A 15,231-nucleotide genomic window follows, 5' to 3' on the forward strand; every position below is an offset into this window, starting at 1 on the left:
ATCCACATCAATGGGGAAACAGAAAGGGTTGAGAGCTTCAGGTTTTTAGGTGTCCAGATCACCAACAATCCATCCTGGTTCCCCCATGTGACATTATATAGTTTAAAAAAAGGCCACCAATGCCTCTACTTTCTCAGAAGACTAAGGAAATTTGGCACATAGCTACGACTCTCACCAACTTTTACAGATGCACCACAGAAAGCATTTTCTGGTTGTATCTCAGCTTGGTATGGCTCCTGCTCTGCCCAAGACCGCAAAGAACTACAAAAAGGTCCTGAATGTAGCCCATTCCATCATGCAAACCAGCCTCCCATCCATCGACTGTCTACATTTCCTGCTGCCTCAGCAAAGCAGCCAGCATAATTAAGGACCCCATGCACCTTGGGCATTCCACCTTCTTCCTTCAAGAAAAATATACAAAAGTCTGAGGTCACATACCAACTCAAGAACAGCTTCTTCCCTGCCGCTGTCAGATTTTTGAACAGACTTACCTTGCATTAAGTTAGTCTTTCTCTACACCCTAGCTATGACTGTAACACTACATTCTGCATGCTCTCATTTCCTTCTCTATGAATATGTTTTGTCTGTACAGCACACAAGAAACAATACTTTTCACTATGTGTTAATACACATGGCAATAATAAATCAAATCAAACTCAATACTGCATTCTTTCATACAGTAATAATTAATTTGACATCTTTCATCCAAAGAGGCAGCCAAGATTGTTAACCTACTGTTCCCCCCCAATGAAATGATGCAACAGCCTATTCCGCCAGATGGCCCTTTTGTTTTGTGTTTTTGTCACAATACATTATCAAAGAGCTAATATATTGATAGGTTGAGTAGTTCCTCCAAACACGGGCCTAACAGTGCAAATGAGTTGAATTAATGTAGCCTTGTTGAAATGACAGGAAAGGACCATGAAATAATATGTCAATATTAATTCTGCTCCATTGCAGCTTAGCTCCTTCAACAGAGAACTCATGGTAACATCACCAGACTCAGTAAATCTGAAGTTATAAAAAATAATTTTCAGAAGTTGCTGGAAGTACTGATAAGTGCTTTATAAAACATTTTTGTTCTGCCTTACTTCCTTTTAGTCAACAGCCAATTACGTTTCCTTTCAATTCAAAATAAAAAAAACTTTCGAGTACTAGACTGCAAGTGCAGTAACTATTTAATCCCCTGTTAAAGCTCATAACTGAACAAAACTGACCAGGTATGCTAACATGCACATATTTTGCATCTTTCAGCCAATGCAGTAATTTAGCCATTGCACCCTCAATATAGCTAAACCAGAGTAGTATAAAACTAATGTATTTATTCATTACTTTCTCATACATGTTCCGGAAAAGCGGCAGTGAGTATACCAGCATTAAAAAAAAATTAAGGAAATTTTTTCTTTAGGTTCCTCAATGGAATCTGCACCAACTTTTACCACGAGTAACAGGAAATCAACAGTGTTAATACAGCTTCACAGCTTTGCAAAAATGTCATGAAATGGTTCCACGGACTTGTGTGGTTATATATCAGTATTTCTGTTTCCAATGCTCGAACAGCAAGCACAGAGTTCATGCGAGAGTTAGGATCAACCACCTACTCAATTAGTGGATTTTTTTTGGTCAGCATACAGAAATCACATTACACAAATACAAAGAAACATAGCTTTGCTAAGACATTAATCTACCACGGACGTAAAAGATCAAAAAAAAATGTAGGTGCCTTAGGTGCTAAAAAAGACAAGAAAACTGAAGAAGCATTTTCCACCATTTACTCTCATTATCAAAAATAGTTTTCAATTCTTCTCGCAAAACAAAAAAGGAAAAAAAAACAAAAAAAACAAAAAAATTAAAGTACAGACTGGACACAAAACATCACATTATTCCTATGGCTTCAAAACACTACTTGACCACATTCACAGGATATGACACCAGCTACACTATAAAAACAAAAAGGTGCCATTCAATCTCCTTCTGCATGTGAAAGTTTTCCTGCACATTTACACTATGTGAGTAACCATTGTTGTGCATGCTATGTGCCAAACCAGAAGTGAGGCTGAGGAGTAATTTCATATACTTCATCACAATGGTGGACAGTGGTACAAGCAGTTCAGCCACATTGACACATGTAACGGGATTGAGATATTAATGATGAAATACTGGGTCTTTTTGAAAAAGGATGAGGGGGAAGAGAAGAGCACATGCACTAGTCCCCGTTTTTGAAGTGCCTTAATAACATTTATTGTATTGATTCCTTTCAATTTTATATGAACACGTGGACCAAATTGCATAATTACACAGGTACTGGTTGCTTTGTTACTCAGCTGATTTTGTGCCAATGTGAAACCTGAATTTGCCAATGTGGTCAGGCATGCCAAGAATTAACTGCCGGCTGCAGTACTAACGATCTGGCACTAGAAGCCATGGGTGCACTTTGTAAATATAGTACAAAATAAGTGCTATGCTACCCAATGGCAGACAGCCAGTAATGCAGAGGCACTACTATAATATGCACATTTGGGGTGAATAAATTAAAATTCTTCACCACCCTGCTTTTCATATCACCACTGAGCACTGAGGCTGTGGAGAACGGTAGCATCCAGCATAGTAGCAGTTTATTACGAAACTGTGAATCCATAACAGGATAAACCCCTCAGATATTGTAGAGAAATGCTTGCACAAAATATTTCTGGCCAGATTAAGACACCTGTGCACAACTTAGCCAACTCAATAAGCTTCATCTGTACACACTTTCGTTAATATAGCTTCAACACCCTCTTCAATTGTAGGCATCTAAGTGCATGTGCAGGGTGGGGTGGGGTCTTCCAGCAACCACCATTCATGACAGAATTACATACTGAGCACCAGATGGTTCTCCTAATGAAACAAGCAGACCTGAGGGAAGAAAATATATATCATGTGCGTCTATAAAGTGTCATCCTTATTTCTACTTGAATGTGTAACTACACAGGTGTAATGGGAGTGTTTTGCTTTGTGCAACTGATTCATGCTAATGCAGTCATTAGAAAATAATGAGGCATTTTGTTTTAAATATATTCTTGGGTCATCTAATGACATTACCAAAATAAAACAAAACCAATGTTTCTTTTGATTTAGAGAACACAAAAATAATCTGCATATAAAAAGTGACATTATATTCTACATGTAATTTTCTTAAACTGTTCGTACTGTAGTTCACCATTTTCTGCTTTTTTAAATTACACCTTAACCTTTTGCGATTATGCACAATGCATAAGCAGCAACAATGAGGTCAAATTTCTCTTGCCAAAGATTGTTCAGTATAAGTCACTTGCAACAGTTCATTAATTACATCTTATTCAACAAATTAACCTATTCCTCCTTTTTGGAGCCAGGCCTGATGATTTACATTTACTTCAAGTGATCTATACCCAAAGCACTACGGCAAGTTCGACTAAGTCTATTTTCCCCAAAAACAGAACTATAGCTGCCTTAAAGATGTAGCCATCCCCATGAATAGGGACAAGCCTAAGGTCTACCAGATCAATTCCAATCTAACAGTCATATCTATAGTCAATAGCTTCATCCAAGCTTTTGTCGTCATGTGGACTGGCAGCTAGGAAAGTTGGTATGGGTGACCCCGTTGTCACATTGATGACACTTGCACTCGTGCTTGCATTACGCACCGCATTGCTGATGCTGGTTAAGCTGATGCCCACAGTAAGCCTGGTCTGCTCCAAGGCCTTTTCTGGCACAGCAAAAGCCTCCAATTTTTTTTCGCCATTGGCCATATATGAGTTCTGGCAACCACGGCAAATGCAGTCCAAACAGGCCTTGCGATTTGAGTAACAAGGGCAACGTTGCCCACGACACGTAAGAACACTTGGGTTTTGTGTAGCACGTCCACACTTACACCCCTTCTTCTCTTGGGGCTTTTTGTATGCTATTTTTGATGGGCTACCAGGCATAACAGTACTGCTATGAACTTTCTCCTTGGTTTTAGATTTGGTTGTTCCCTGCTTTACTTTCGAGTGTGATTTCTTTGCTCCATGTTCTGCATGCTTTTTAACACTTTTACTGGCCGGAAGCAAGGATTTGCCCACTTTTAGCGTGCCGCCATTTGGCACTGTGACGACAGTTTCTGTGGACAACTTGGTCTCTCGTTTGGCAGGAACAGGAGCAGCAGCCCCTAAAGGTGGGCCGTGTATAATGCTGGAAATAGGCAGGGGTTGAATTTTTTCACTGTCGCTCTCCGATCGAGAACGCTTCCGATTCCCTCGTACAATTTTAGGTGTTGCTGCTACACAGGGAATACCATGAGGAGGTGCATTGCTAGAAACAAAAATACTGCTTTTAGGAGGCAAGGAGATAGGTTTGGCATCCATAAGAGGTCCATTGGGTGTACTTGCCTCAGAAATAGGTTGTGAGTAATTGCTACAGGCCTCAAGATTATTTGCAACTGTTTCTAAATCTTGAAGTACACGTCCACTGGTGAATAACAAAGAACCAATCGGCTTTATGTCTTCACCATAACTGCAAATGTCAACTCCCACTACATCAACATTACTACAAGAAATTACTTCGTTGACTGCCTGCAAGCTGTCAGAAATGTCCCTACTTTTGAAGTCCTCCCCAGTGCAGGATGTATTAAGCCTTTCTGAATTTTCCGAAGAAATAATATTTACAGTAAATTCACCAGCTGGAAGTCCATTGCAACCAGGCAACCCATTGAAACTAGAGCAGGTTAGTTCAGTATTACTTGAAAGCCGTTCGCTGTCTTGAATATTTTCAATGATTCGTGGTGTTGCTGCCATTTCGAGATCACTGGTGCATTCTGAGGTTGACGGAGTTGGGGAATTTGACAAATTTAAAGCACTGGTCAAAGCAGAACTTCCTTGCCTCTCTTCGTCTAATGAGAGTCCCTCTTGCAGCAGGGTTAAGATGTCAGGAGCACCATCCATAACAGTAGCTAGATGCTGTGAAATTGGGGATTCAGCTACATATTCACATAGTTTCTTGTAGCAGCACACCAAGATGCTCAGTTGTTTATTTTCTTCAAACTGTTCATAATCTTTACACCAACTACAGGAGGGTTTCATCATCATCTTTTTACCTTTGCACATTTTGCAGACATAGTGCTGGCAAGTGGAGTTTGTAGGAGCAATTGGTTCTTTTAGTAGATTTCCTGCAAAAGAAAAAAAAAGTATTAATTTATCTGGAAAGTACTGATAAGACCACTGAAACTTCAGTAATGTATCAAATTTAAAAGTTTTAATTTTTTTCACCTATCTTCAAGAAATATTTGCCTTTTTTTGAACAAACTGCTGATACCTTACTTCTTAGAAGCAATTCCCACAGTTATGGCTCTGCCCATTTGATAAATATATTTTCTCCCAGGGTGAGGGAAAAGGAGAAAAATAAAATTTGCTGAAATGTATTCTTCATGTGGCTATTTTCTGTACCAGAACTACTGCAAATGGCTTAAATATGTTTTACAGCCATAATTATAGTGTTATCAGATTCCCCTTTAATAGGGTGGCAAGAGCTCAGAACACTTGCCCTAAACTGATACTTCATATGTAATATTCCACACGTTTTGCCATCATTGATCGTGATCAAGACCTGATATTGTAGTTTGCAGCGAAGTAATTGCCATTTTGTACATGATGCTATACTAGCCATTCGAACGTGGAGAGTTAAACTGATATGGGGAGAAATGTGTGGCATATTCTTCTAATCATGCAGTAAATTAATAATAATACATGATCAGAGGAAGCATTTATTTTGCACCTTATCTGCATACTTACCTAACATGCAATCAGCTGAGAATTGATATTGGCAGTATTAGGCTTTTAACAACTTAGAAAAGGAAAACAGATGGGACTATCCTTATGTGAATGAGAGCAACTTAAAGTGAATGGTTATTCTTCCCTATTTCCCATGTTAAAGATAATCATGCATATTTTCTCTCAATGTTATTTGCTTAAAAGAATTTAATTAACAAGCACTGCTTACGCATACATTTTAAAACCATACCCCCAATAGCTTTAATCACAGCCGATTTTCATGAGGTTTCTCAAATGAACAATTCAATTAAACACAAAAAAGTGACCAACTGGTTTAGCAGTGTCTATCACTTACTGTCCTAAAATGCCCAAGGCCATGTAAATGTTAGTTTTAAGTTCTCAACACTTGAATTTCATAGCATTTGTAAAATTGATCCAATAAGGACTTACATACAGACATATATAATCAAGTATAATACACTATCTAATAAACAAACTGTAGTATTATACAGTAAGAACTCATTCAACCAACAGTGCACAAGTAATTTTACAAAGGAAGATGTAAATATCAAATTTAAAAGTATGTTCTTAAATTGTAATGTTCCTCCTAAGGATACAAGTAATCTATTGCTCGTCTTCCTGGTAAACCTAATCAAAAACACAGATCTCCAAATCAGTATCCTGAGTAAACACATTAGAGGCATTAAAACCAATGTGAATATTTGGAAGCTTACGTATTGAAATTAACTTTCTAAACTGGTGTTGCAGGATATAAACACAAACATAAGGATTGTATAGACAAATCTCAATGTAACAGAAATTGTTTAGTGTTTGAACATTGAACTAAATTGTTTAATTAAACCAATGCATATGAAATGACCAATATGGCTCAGCCATGTATTCCTCAGCTAGCGAAAAGCTAAAACATTTCTGCTGTCGATATCAATACTATGCTGAGTACAGCAATTAAAACATTTTGGTTTGAAGCAGCATTCTTATACACAGGTCTATGGAATAGGAAACATATCAGTAAGCCAACTGTCACTGCATCATGGTGTTTCCAATCTATCTTCTGAATTCCTAGCAAATCATCTTTTACCAACTTGATATCAATTTCTCTCAGCAACTGGCAACATCTTTCAAACCCTGGTCCAGCTAGCTGCATCTGAAATACAAGTACATACCTTCTAATAAAACAAGTTAAATGTGTACTGCATAACAAATACTCACTCATTGAAGACATTCTACTACTGCACATGCTGATAATCACCAAGAATGTAATCACAGCGGAATTACTTTCATCAACAATTTTCTCTTGCAACATCAGACAGTAGCCAGTACACAGTTCTAACATTACATTGCCAATGTTTGCTAAGTAGTAAAAGTGAAGAAACATTAACAGTACTGTAGTAGGCTATGCAAATTAAATGAACACAATCCTTATTACAACCAACAACCATAATCTATAACGCAACCCTCAGGTGTGAGTGAATACTGCCAGAATACCATGCAATTTTGGACTAAAATTGTTTTTAAACTCTAAAATAGCAATTGAAACTCAAAAGTTACAAAGGAATAATGTATACATTTTGGGCAATTAAACTCATTTGGCATTGGAGGGGCTACAGCAATTCACTGGAATAATATCAGGGCTTCCCCAGTTAAAACAGATTGGTTGCATAAACTCGGTTTGCATTTCCACAAGTTTAGAAAATTGAGGGTGATCCAATCATGCTTTAAATGATAAATGGGTTCAATATTCAATAGGGTAGATACAGAGAACTATTTTCTCCATTTGAAAATCCAGAGCAAGATATCTTCTTAAATTAAGGGCTGGGCTAGGCTACTTGAGAGTGAAATCAGAAAGTCTTTAAAAATTATAGTTTTGAAATCTCAATATGAAAACTTATTCTCGATGGTTTACAAGACTGTCTTACTAATGTTGTATCAATCATTTGTATTGCAGATCCCAAATAAGGTACCACAGACTTGAGCTAATGGAGTTGACAGCAACCTTAAAGCAATTGATTTAACAATCCTGTTTTAATCTATTCCAAAAACAAAATTAAAATGAACTATTTTATGGTACTAGATTAATATTTAGATTTGAAATGGCTATTACTATCCTATTACAGTATCATGCCAACAGCACTGAAAGTCTTACTCTATTTTCACAATTTAAAATCTCAAACTCATACCCAAGAATGCAAACTGTCCTTACTTGGATGAAAATAAGTGCCCAAAACAGGTTGATATAGCATATTCTGCCCATGATGCTCTTTAACAGATATCCAATTAATCCCACTCTTCTGGTCTTTCCCTGAAGTCCTTTTTTTAAAAATATAAACAGAATAGAATACAGAGAAATGTATAAGATTGTATTTAAAAATTTGTTAGAACTACAGGGAGTATTTCCGGATACATTTTCTTTGTCATTTCTGATTTGGGCTAATTGCATACACATTTTGCAGATTATCCTTGATATTTTCCCTAATGCATACTAAATGATCTGACTCTTGGCATTTTGCCTGGAGCTCAGCGCCCAAACAACGAAGCAGACATATAAACGATATCAGGCACTAATCAACTAACCATCTCTTATAAAATGACTTACCCAATGTAGATTGAGAAAAGGTGGGAATACGCTCTTGAGTTATTAAGAGTAAATTCCCAAAACATTTGGCTTGAGCAAGATTCTGTACCAAGGAGATGAAGTTTCTGACCTTACTCTATGTAAAACTATCGTTGTCTTGACATCACAAACAAAACGTAAAAGGTTCCAAGTCCACAGGGTCTTGTCAGACTTTCATTCTTCCCTACAGGGCACAATCTGCTCACCTCAGAAGTCTTGTACCTCCCATCCCATGGTTTGACGTTGAGATTGAAGCCCTTCCCTGGAGCTGCATTCACCATCCTCACATTTCGTTACTTTTTGAGGCTTTTGGGCTCCCATAGTGTTGGGGGGAGGGCTTGTGCGGGGGGGAAAAAATATATGTTGCGAGAAGTCCTCTCTTCCCAAGCCCATTAAATGTTGTCATTCTCCAATCCAACACTGAAATTTACCCCTCAAATTAAGTGGTTGGAAAGTTGGATTAGGCCCTGGGCAGTAATGTTTTTGCAACCCCCAAATGCTGAATGTTACACTTCACACCCATACCATTTTTTATCCTTTGGGGAATGGTGGGGGAAGTGGTGAACGGTGAGAGCTGATTTTCAGTTTGTTGAACTGTGCTGAGCACTAACTTTGTACTACGCTACCAAATCCACCACAAAAACCACTCAATGTTTTCATCAACATAGTCAGTTAGTGGAGAAACTAAATCAAAAAAGCCGACATAATGCAACACAAGCTGTTATCCAGTATTACTTCAGATGTTTTATATGCACAAGTTCGGTGATCAGATGTTGCCAAGCATCTCACTGAGGATTTAACAGCAAGATAACCGTGTACCAGGGTGGATCCAAAAACAAAGGGGAAAAACTGACCACTAGGAATGGGTCGATTCAAACAAGCCTGCATCCTAGAATTCATTGTCCAAAGATAAACTATTCACACACAAATACTTGCATTTTAAACTATTATTTCTTTCATTTGTTTTCTTTTCAATCTTTGTCCTTCGTTCCATCCTCAAGTAAAAGGCATTTAAAACACACTTTGGAATGGGCCTTTATCCATATTGGTTACTTGTGTTTTACTTTAACCGTTTATCAAAACTGCTAATATGGTAATTTGAGCAGTACATTGCATTTTCTTTTAAGAGAGCCATCCCACACCCATGTTTAGCTGAAACAAATGGCAAATACTAGAGAGTACTTATCACCATGGACACTTAAATGCTAATAAAAAAAGTTTCTACTACTAATTAAAATTTGAATTCAAGTCTACATAGCAAATGTTTTCCATAACCTTTAAAATATAACTTGAGCATGATCTTCAACACTACTTGCACTGTTTATCCCATGTGCATCAAATTTCTTTTCAGATTTAACTGCAAGAGCTGTAATGCACAACCACAAGTTCTCTACACGGGCGATATCAAGTTTTCATTATTTCATGGCTTGTAGTCAATCCCACTTTTAAACATAAGTCTCCACTTTTATACATTGAAAGTGCTTAAATGAGACTTAATTAACAGAAAAAGAAATCAGCAAACATTACTGAATGTAGCAAGTTAACATGTCAACAGACAGCTACTGGTGGGGTTCAAGTGTATATACAATTCCCATACAAATACAAAATTGCAATTTGTTGTAAACGTAAAGATGGGGAGGTGAAGAGACATGAGACCCATTGGGAACTCAAACTACATTGAAAATAATGGGAGAATCTTCAATCTTCCTCTCCAATACAATATATTCTGAAAGAATGCAGAAAATTGAACAAATTGCTGTTATCATACACTAAGGCACAATGTCTCTACCTTAATAATGTCAAAAGATCAGTAAATACGTGGTCGATGGAGTCCAAGATACAATTAAGAGTGCGGCATTTGTCAAAACCATAAAACCGTCAAGTTAACCATTCCACACGAGGTCGAACAACTTTATACAAGTAAGAATAATAGAGATTTCGATACAATTTCCGGAACCGAACAGATTAAGAACCTAAAGGGGGGGTATGACTGAAAGTAATGCATTGCTATATGAATCGAGTTGCTCATTGGGTGAACTTGCTGCGTCTTCAATTCGAAGCTTCAGAGCAAACACGTGTGCATGTTTACTTTTGGGCAGAATTTAAAAACGTCCCGTCCCCGTGAACATATTTCTCCTCAGACCAGCTAACGCAAAATAGCAACTTCTATCAAACAAGCTCAATATATATCTGCATTCAGAAACAACTAGCAGTGACTTACTTCAAAAGATTCCCCAATTCACAACATTAGAGGGGTTTACATTCACCTACGCATTTGGCGGGGAGGGCGGGGATTTGAAAAAGCAGGCTTCCCATTCATATTTACACAAACAGGTGGTCATCTCCAAAAAAAGCAAGTTTTTTCCCCTAAAAAGAGTTTATTTGTAATTCCTAAGCCTGTGACTATTCGCAAATTAAACTCATTTAATATTAGATCATAGAGAAATTAAAATAATCCCTCTCAAAATGTGTACTGAAGGGTAATGAAACCATCGATCTCTCGGAACACGTGGTAACTTATTTTCAAACCAGAGAATTACAAATTACAAGCCTGTAAGGTTTATTTTTTTTGAGGTCTCAGATTATAGAGAAACGAATAAAGAAGAAGTACAAATGTTTGGGCTGCTCGGCGAATAAAAAACATTCAAAAGATGTTGTCATCTTTGTACTTACTGGTTCGAAGGAAAACTACAAATTGTGATTGTGATCGATATTATAAAAAGCACACCTGTTGTAACGAAAAACAATGAATCAGTTCAGTAACTGCCTTAGCCGGACTGAAGCCTTCTAGCCACACTGGTTTAAGAAAGGTAGGTATTAACGTGTCGAGTTAAGGGTGAAAATATTAAGTTCAACTGAGTTCCATAGCTCTGACAACAGTCCAGGCTGCAATGGAAATAGATAAATAATTGCGGCTCTCGTTACTTTGTGATGGAAGTCACTCGTTTATAGTCACCATGTATTAACCTAACCGCGAAAAAAAATCTTCGGCAAAGATAAAAACGCATAGATGGCACAACATTATAAACAGTGCAGGCCTCTGTTGCAGTGCAAGATAAATCTCATACAACTACGGATGGAAAATACATATTTCTAAACATCAGTGTGCATTTAGACAATAACCTTATGCTAACTTGTCGTCCTTTCAAGATTCAAAATGTAGTCGGATTTCCGCGATTAGAATCATAGGCTCCAGTTTTATTCCGAGTACTGTAAACGATGTAGGCCTCTTGCTGCAATGCAAAAGATACATCTCAACACGGGGGAGGGGAACACGCCAGTTACACGGGGAGGAGGGGGAAGAATGTAACAACACAGACAAAAAAAATGAACTTGTTCAATCTGCAATTGCAATCGAAAGGCTTTCCAAAAAAAAAATACAAATTCAGATGTAGTTCTGGTTAACGAGCAGAGCAAGGCCTCTGGTGCAGTGCACAAACCTCTCTATACAGAATACACATGCAGTGAAGATGTGAGGGGGGAGGGTTAAAATCGGGTTTAGAAATATAAGTGTTCGTTATGTAATGGTACATATCTCCAGCCCCCTTCCCCGTGCTTTTTGCAAGACAAATAAAGACAGCGATTGCATTAAGAAATTGCTTCTAAAACACTCACCGCAGACACAGCAGGAGAGGGACTGGCGCAGGTAGGGGAGCAGTTTGTAGAGCTCCGAGAAGGAGCCGGGTTCCTGCGGCTCGCACTGCATGATGTAGCGGCAGGTCGACACGTACAGGCTGGTGGCGTTGACCGGATTCATGGCGGCGACGGCGGCCAAGTCGGAGCGGGCCGAGCCGTTATGCCGAGGCTGCTGCTGCTGCCGCCGACGAGAATATTTCCGATTCCTCTTTCTCCGACGCCCAGTTTCCGCGGCGGTGCCAACGTCCATTTAATTAGAGTGGGGTGTCAGCGGCGGCACCGCTGCTGTTGTTGTTGTCGTCCTCGGCGGCGGCGGCGGGTTGTACTCTCCCAGGGCTGGCTTCCTCTCGCGGAGCCATGATACTTAACGGTGCTGCTGCGGGCGGGCGGCGGAGAGCCTACAGTCCGCGAGCCCTGTCCCCATCCGCGCTGCGCGGGCTCCGGGCTCGGCGGCACCTACTGGTTAACGCGCGCGCAGCGGGCCCCAGCCGCGCACCTCTCGCCATTCGCGAGAACTCGCCTCACTCCCTCCCTCTCACACACACCCTCTTCCTCCGAGCCCCCAGAATCTGCGGATCAAATTAGGGGTGGGGAGGGAAGGAGGACCAGAGAGAGAGAGAGCACCCGAACGAGCCTGCGAGCTCAATCCCTCACAAGCCGCTCCGGGCCCAACATCGACACCATCATCCTCTTCCCTCCCTCCCTCCTCCTCCGCCGCCACCGGCGGCGACTTTCCTCCCTCCTCTTTTTCGGTATAAGCTGCCCCCACCCTGTTCAAATTTTTACCCAGATTCGGGAGGGAGCGGTGGCGTTGGGTTATTAAACGAGGAAAAGGAGGAGGAGAAAAGAGTGGGAGACGATTTTTTTTAAATGGTGGAAACGTTCGTTCGTTTAAAGAGGAAAAAAAACGGAAAGAGCTCGAGCGCCAGTCACGTGACAGCAGTAGGAAGGTGATCTTCTCGAATGCCTGATCGGCTTCATCCCCCTCCCCCCAGAATGGCTCCCGATATTAATTATGTCTTTTTTAAAATGCGGGCTGAGATCTAAAATAATTATCTTTGGTTTTATTCGTCTTCTTTTTTGTCTGAATGAAGCTATATTTTGAATCGGTCCTCCCCAATCCGTTTTTGGATTGTATATGTTTCACCCGTCCGAGCGCGGTGGGTTTTTTTTACATACACAGAGAGTTCAGTGTGGGCTGGCCGCTGCTCGACGGCTCAGCCAATAGGAACGGGGCCCATTCGAGGTCCTTCGCGCGCACGGGCTGGGCTGGCTGCTGAGGCACGCCGGGAGCTGTAGTCTCAGCAGGCGGTGGTGGCGCTGGCATTAACTGCTAGTGCCGCCCCTGCGGACTACAACTCCCACAATGCAAAGCTTGTGGCCTGCCCGAGGGGTTGTTGACGCACTTTTGGTTTTCCCCGAGGGGGAAATCGAGCTGGCCTGACGTCATTGAGCCCGCCTCTTCCACAACCATTGGCTGAGATCCGCCCCGCTGGCCCAGTTTGCAATGCCATTGACTGGTCGCGCTGTCGATCAACTGACGCGCCTCCGAGCTCGGGTGTGTTTGATTCGCCGGCAGTCCAGAGCTCAGTCTGGATCATGGCGGTGGGCCCGGCAGTGTTATGTTGCTCCCGGTTGCTGACAGGCAGCTGGCGGGTTAGTAAATACGCCTCATCCGTTTTGTCAGCGGTCAGAACTACCGAGGAGCGGAGGCGATGGTATTCAATCAGCAACTTGACCGTGCAAGAGAGGATCGATCAGAAGTCTCAGAGGGCGATGTTGGGTGGAGGTCAGCACAGGATAGATGCCCAGCACAAGCGGGTACGTTTGGCATATCATCCGTGGCAGTGTTTTATCGGCTGGGAATTATTAAACCGTAACGACTACACGTTCAAGCCTGTTTCTTCTCTGTAATTCTTGCTGTTGTTTAATCTGGGAAGTTCGCTATCGTTCAGAACTGCGATTATGGTCCCCAAGCCTGGTGAGGAGTCCTCGTCCCCAAGGGTGAGCAGTTGGATCACTAATCCTGATTGTACTGAATAATCACCAGTACTTCAGTACAATAACATAACCTGTCTTGAAGACTCTGCGTTTCTGTTGATTGAATTGTTCTCTCTAACTCAAGAAGACGAAGCATACATCGTGGGATAAACGATGGGAGTTAAACTAAGTTAGTTTACAATCTGTTTTTGGGTGTTGGGGAAAGTCTACCTAGCCATGTTTACCCGGCTGTGAAGGGCATTTTCATAACAAGTGTTCAAGAACTCGACGACGTCAGTTATTTTGTTGAAGCTGTTTTTAATGTAAATCAGGTATTAATAAAATTCTTTGCGTTTTTAACATTTAATTCGCAAGGAAGTTTTAATTCTATTTCTTGCAACTAGAAAAATGTCTGATAAATACATGCATTGATGTAACACTTTATCTCCCATTTTAAAATTTGTAAATAGGTAACAAATGAGAACGTGCGTTTGAGCTGAGCGTTCATTTGCTCTGAATACCTGTACTGTCAAGTCATACAAAACCAGCATTCATTGCTTAAGTAAGGACTCAGTCTTCAAACATTTAGTTTGCTTAGTATTTTTTTTAGTGTAGCTTCTTTAATAAAAATCTCCTTTACTGTGTCCATTTTTTTTTCTCCTTTCAACTTCTCCCGTTTTACTTGGGGGTTGCCACAATGTTGTTTGATCATCCTTCTGCATAGTTTCCTGTCAGTCACCTATTCCTCTTCCAGTCTTACTGTATATAAACTTCTTGCCATCACATTATTCCATCTGGTCTTAGGAACTTCCTGTCACCAAATGTCCTCTCTCTCACTGATATATTCATTAACTCCTTGATGATGCTGCAATCTGCACTAACCTGATGTACTGGTTCCTGAGCTTGCCCTTCTTTGTCACTCCACACATCCACCTCAGCATCCACGTCTTATAAGAACATAAGAAATAGGAGCAGGAGTAGGCCAACTAGCCCTTCGAGCCTGCCCCGCCATTCAATAAGATCATGGCTGATCTGTCGTGGCTCAGTTCCACATTCCCGCCCTCTCCCCATAACCCTTAATCCCCTCTCTTATCAAAAACCCATCAACCCGCTTCTTAAAAATATTTAGTGAGGTAGCCTCCACCACTTCAACTGGCAGAGAATTCCAGAGATTCACCACCCTTTGAGTGAAGAAGTTCCTCCTCAACTCAGTTCTAA

General features: G+C 40.5%; 2 protein-coding genes across 3 annotated transcripts in view; one reads left to right on the top strand and one right to left on the bottom strand.

Moving 5' to 3' along the window:
* Positions 1-1,305: 1,305 nt before the first annotated feature.
* LOC145340901 (E3 ubiquitin-protein ligase MSL2-like) lies at positions 1,306-12,989 on the bottom strand. 2 transcript variants are annotated; one of them, XM_080185450.1, is made up of 3 exons: positions 12,013-12,123; positions 11,521-11,630; positions 1,306-5,164 (listed from the first exon to the last, which is right to left on the bottom strand). In XM_080185450.1, exon 3 carries the CDS (start codon positions 5,100-5,102, stop codon positions 3,534-3,536), a length of 1,569 nt encoding a protein of 522 aa, XP_080041576.1. In that variant the 5' UTR covers positions 5,103-5,164; positions 11,521-11,630; positions 12,013-12,123; the 3' UTR covers positions 1,306-3,533. The 2 variants fall into 2 exon arrangements, with proteins under 2 accessions (XP_080041576.1, XP_080041575.1); XM_080185449.1 differs by lacking the exon at positions 11,521-11,630 and having other exon boundaries at positions 12,013-12,989.
* Positions 12,990-13,600: 611 nt separating this feature from the next.
* The window catches only part of pccb (propionyl-CoA carboxylase subunit beta), a 52,501-nt gene continuing 50,870 nt past the window's right edge, over positions 13,601-15,231 (top strand). The window contains exon 1 of the mRNA XM_080185451.1: positions 13,601-13,854. Coding sequence (XP_080041577.1) covers positions 13,633-13,854 — 222 coding nt within the window. The 5' untranslated portion in view covers positions 13,601-13,632. The remainder of the gene's footprint in view (positions 13,855-15,231) is intronic.

Source organism: Carcharhinus amblyrhynchos, chromosome 3 (assembly GCF_965287045.1).
Source record: "Carcharhinus amblyrhynchos chromosome 3, sCarAmb.v2.hapA, whole genome shotgun sequence".
Lineage (NCBI taxonomy): Eukaryota > Metazoa > Chordata > Chondrichthyes > Carcharhiniformes > Carcharhinidae > Carcharhinus > Carcharhinus amblyrhynchos.

Bases quoted from the DNA above. Each gene is read 5' to 3' on its own strand.
- LOC145340901 (XM_080185449.1), bottom strand. From the start codon at position 12,283: ATGGACGTTGGCACCGCCGCGGAAACTGGGCGTCGGAGAAAGAGGAAT. The intron at 5,165-12,012 runs GTGAGTGTTTTA...TTTCTTTTGCAG, and splicing joins CCTCTCCTGCTGTGTCTGCG to GAAATCTACTAAAAGAACCA.